Source organism: Nestor notabilis, unplaced genomic scaffold (genome assembly GCF_000696875.1).
Source record: "Nestor notabilis isolate BGI_N333 unplaced genomic scaffold, ASM69687v1 scaffold10470, whole genome shotgun sequence".
NCBI classification, from domain to species: domain Eukaryota; kingdom Metazoa; phylum Chordata; class Aves; order Psittaciformes; family Psittacidae; genus Nestor; species Nestor notabilis.
In genome coordinates this window covers 14,697-18,153 of record NW_009911570.1, presented here as the reverse complement: position 1 = coordinate 18,153, position 3,457 = coordinate 14,697, and the positions used below count along the sequence as shown (strand labels likewise).

General features: G+C 42.6%; 1 protein-coding gene across 1 annotated transcript in view; it reads left to right on the top strand.

Annotated features, from left to right (window-relative positions):
• Nucleotides 1-3,000: 3,000 nt before the first annotated feature.
• The window catches only part of LOC104406477 (chromosome unknown open reading frame, human C4orf32), a 2,370-nt gene continuing 1,913 nt past the window's right edge, over nucleotides 3,001-3,457 (top strand). The window contains exon 1 of the mRNA XM_010015459.1: nucleotides 3,001-3,090. Coding sequence (XP_010013761.1) covers nucleotides 3,001-3,090 — 90 coding nt within the window. The remainder of the gene's footprint in view (nucleotides 3,091-3,457) is intronic.

Below are 3,457 nucleotides of genomic sequence, written 5' to 3'. Positions count from 1 at the left end.
GGGGGTGGGGGGGAATTGGGGTAAGAGGTATATGTTCTGGGTGGGATCTTGTGTTTCTCTGCATAGTCAAAACACCCTCAATGGGAAAGGGGTAAGCAAGAAAAAGTTCCTGCTGTCAGACTCACGACTTACCACGTGCTTTCCTGAATTTAGGCAGCAGTGAGTTTGAGTGAATATGGTGGAAGTTTGCCACAAGCAACGGTAGTTAGTGGTCAGAACATGCATAATTTTGTGTTGTGTTGATGATGAACATAACTGGTAAAGCCACAGCCGGCCATTCATTGGGTTCAGTAGGCTGAGCTGACTTTACCTTCTCTGTTGTTTTAAAGCTAGTCCAGGAAAACACTCAATTACACGAGAGAGCTTTTTCAGAAGCACTTCAGGGATGTAGGACCACCAGCTGTAGTGGAAGTGGATGGAACTTGCGCTTAGTGTCTCCTTGGAGACTTTCATTCTGAAAAAGAGGTCCCTTTATGACATCCTGCATCTGAGAGGGCACCTCGTGGTTCTCCTTAAAGCATCCAAGCCCTAAAGCCGTTTGGCCATAGCAGCTGGGTAAATTTGGTTACAAAGTTTATGCATTAAATATTTTCAGAGTTTGGATCTTCAAGTTCTGCCTTTCTGCCAGTAAACAGTGGGAGTCTGCAGACAACAGCTTTGCTGATGCAAATAGGCTGTTCTGAATAGGGAGGGAAATTTTGTAACACCGAACATTTGAAAAGACAAGAGAAAAATGGGTGGTTGATGGGAATCTTTGGGTACTGCAGTGGGCTTGTGGAGAGCACTGTACATACATGCTGAGCAACAGGCCAGATCAGATGCTTCCTCTTCTGTTCCATGTGATAACTCCATCCTTAAATAGGAGATGGAGGATGGAGTACTGTGTCCAGCTCAGGAAAGACATGGACCTGAAAAACTGACAGAGGACAGGTTTAGATTAGACATTAGGAAGAAGCTCTTCCCTTTGAGGATGGTGAGGCACTGGCACAGGTTGCCAAGAGGAGCTGTGGCTGGCCCATCCCTGGAAGTGATCAAGGCCAGGTTGGACGCAGAGGCTTGGAGCAACCTGCTCTAGTGGAGGGTGAACTGAAAAGCAGCTCTGCTCTCGGCTTCCAACCCAAACCTTTCTACGTTTTTTTGAAATTTTTTTTTTTTAATTTAAAAGAAAAAAAAAAAAAAAAAAAAACCCATGCTATATGAAAGCATTTAAGGAATATAAAGTGAAAAGGAAATTCAAAGGAAAGGAAAACCCTATTCAAAGGAAAGGAAATTCTATGATTCACCCAATGAAGTCATTTGCAGTGGTTGTACATGTGTATCAAGAAATCTGCTAGTGTAATTTGCTTTAAGGGCATTGATGTCTAAAATAAAATCAGATGTAAAATGAATTTCAGTTACAGTAAGGAGTAAATCATTACAGCAAGTTGATAAGGAACATTATGTAAGGAAACAAATGCAGTCAGCATTTCAGATACATTCTTTTTTAGCTTCATTCATGCAGGAAAGCCTCTTTCTCCTTCAGGAATAATCCCATATGTGCTTATTTGGTGAGTGTCTTTCAGTCAGTTGGAGGAAGGATGGGAGAGAAGTTCAGGAGACAGCATTGCTGTTCCTGTTTTTCCAGGAGATGCTTTGGGCTTGCATCCATCTATATCCAGCTGGACCTCGGGCTGCAGTTCTGCTCCCGCAGCCCCTCTGAATTTCTTCATCACTCCTGTCTTTGAAAGAGAGGAAAGGCAAACAAATTACTGAAGAGGAAGTAGACCTCTCTTATGTTCCTTCCTGCATTGTGGCAAATGAATTCTGGGGGTACCCCTGAATAGCAGAAGTTAGCTGTGAGGAGAACTGCTGCTGTAAAGGCCTTGAAATCATGATTTCTTGGGGGCTAGTGCAGGTACAGAAATCCCCTCTGCTTCCTCTTGATATACAAAAAAACTTAGAAGTTACGAAGCCAAGACTGGGCTGTTGATTTTTAAAACTAGCAACTTTGAAACAGAAACTTCCTTTGCTTTTAACTGAAGAAGCTCTGTTTTGTTGGAGCAATAGGAGGCTGCTCAGAACGGTGTATTTCTCTTTCCACATTGTTATGGTAGTGTCTGTGTCAAGCTTCAAGCTGACTGAGCAAGATTTAGTATGAAAATAGTCTTAGGGAAATGAAGAGTCAGCTAGAACTGTGTGCTTGCTGAAGAAAGCCAATTCCAAATAACACTTAGAAAAGTACTTTTGGGGGGAAAAGAAACAGTACTTGGTTCTGAGGATATGGTTTGAGATCTACTGGCACATATGAAGGACTGCATGCTGGTTTACTATAACCTGGAAAATTAGAGACCCAACTTCCAGCTGCAAGCTTATTTAATATTTTCTTTTAGCAATCTAGAGTATTGTAACATTACTGCTGTTTGCCCTAATGGTTCTGTTTTAGCTACACCTCTGAGGAAATGTGTTTGTCCAGCATGTGAAGTATTACGCAAGAGTAAAGAAAGTACACCATCTGTGCTTTACAGCTGATCATCTGTTTTCAGCTTCACTTGTTTTTGCTGAGTTGCCTGAAGCAAGACAGACTCAGCTTGAATTAACTGAAGCAGACTTTGAAATCTTGAGAATTTCCATGATCATTCAGAATGGTTTTGTAAGCTCTTGAAACTGTTTGGGGAAAAATAACTTGACACTTGTTTTGTAATTAGCACACACTTGTCGTTCTCCCGTGCCTAGAAGCTTGCTATGCGTAATTGCTTTAGGAATTCATGAACCTACCCTTGTTTGAGAAAGAGAAGGTGTGATAAAGACTTGCTTCAAAAAGTAAATAAGACCTTGAGAGCCTGAGTGAGGTGGAATTTACTTATACCTTGCTTAAGAGACTGTGTGCAACTTTTTACTGTTAGTTTATCAAAGCAGAATTGGGCTGCTAGGGAAATCCCGTGGCTTACAGCTGCCTCATACCATGAGAGACACTGTCAGTGTGGACACATACAGTTAATCATGGTTAGCTGGCCTACTGAGATGGAGCTTGTGGACATGTGCCTGCTGGCAGCCTCCTTGCCACTGCTGTGCTCCTTTGTTCTTTGTCAAGGCTTCCAGGGCGTTAACCAAGTATCGTTAATAATCCGAGGCAAAGACGTGATTTGTTTGTTTTCCCTCTCCTGGTTGCGATGGCCACTGGTTCAAAGCCTAAGTTACTTTGCTAAAGAATGGAGTGATTTCTCCTGCACACACCAACTGGTTCTCTCAGAAGTGGTCTCTCTGCTGCTTCATGCGAGCTGCACTCTGATTCCCTCTGCCGCTATCCCATAGGGACATGCTCCCCATATTCTCTGCATGCAGGAAGCAAACAAATATATGTTCCCTTCCCAGCACATCCTTTTTCTTTTCCCTAATTGGTGTGATCAACATACCACTTAGGCTAATAGTTTGCCTCACTGTGCTCTTTGGGATGAGCAGGATGAGAGTTCCTGTAATA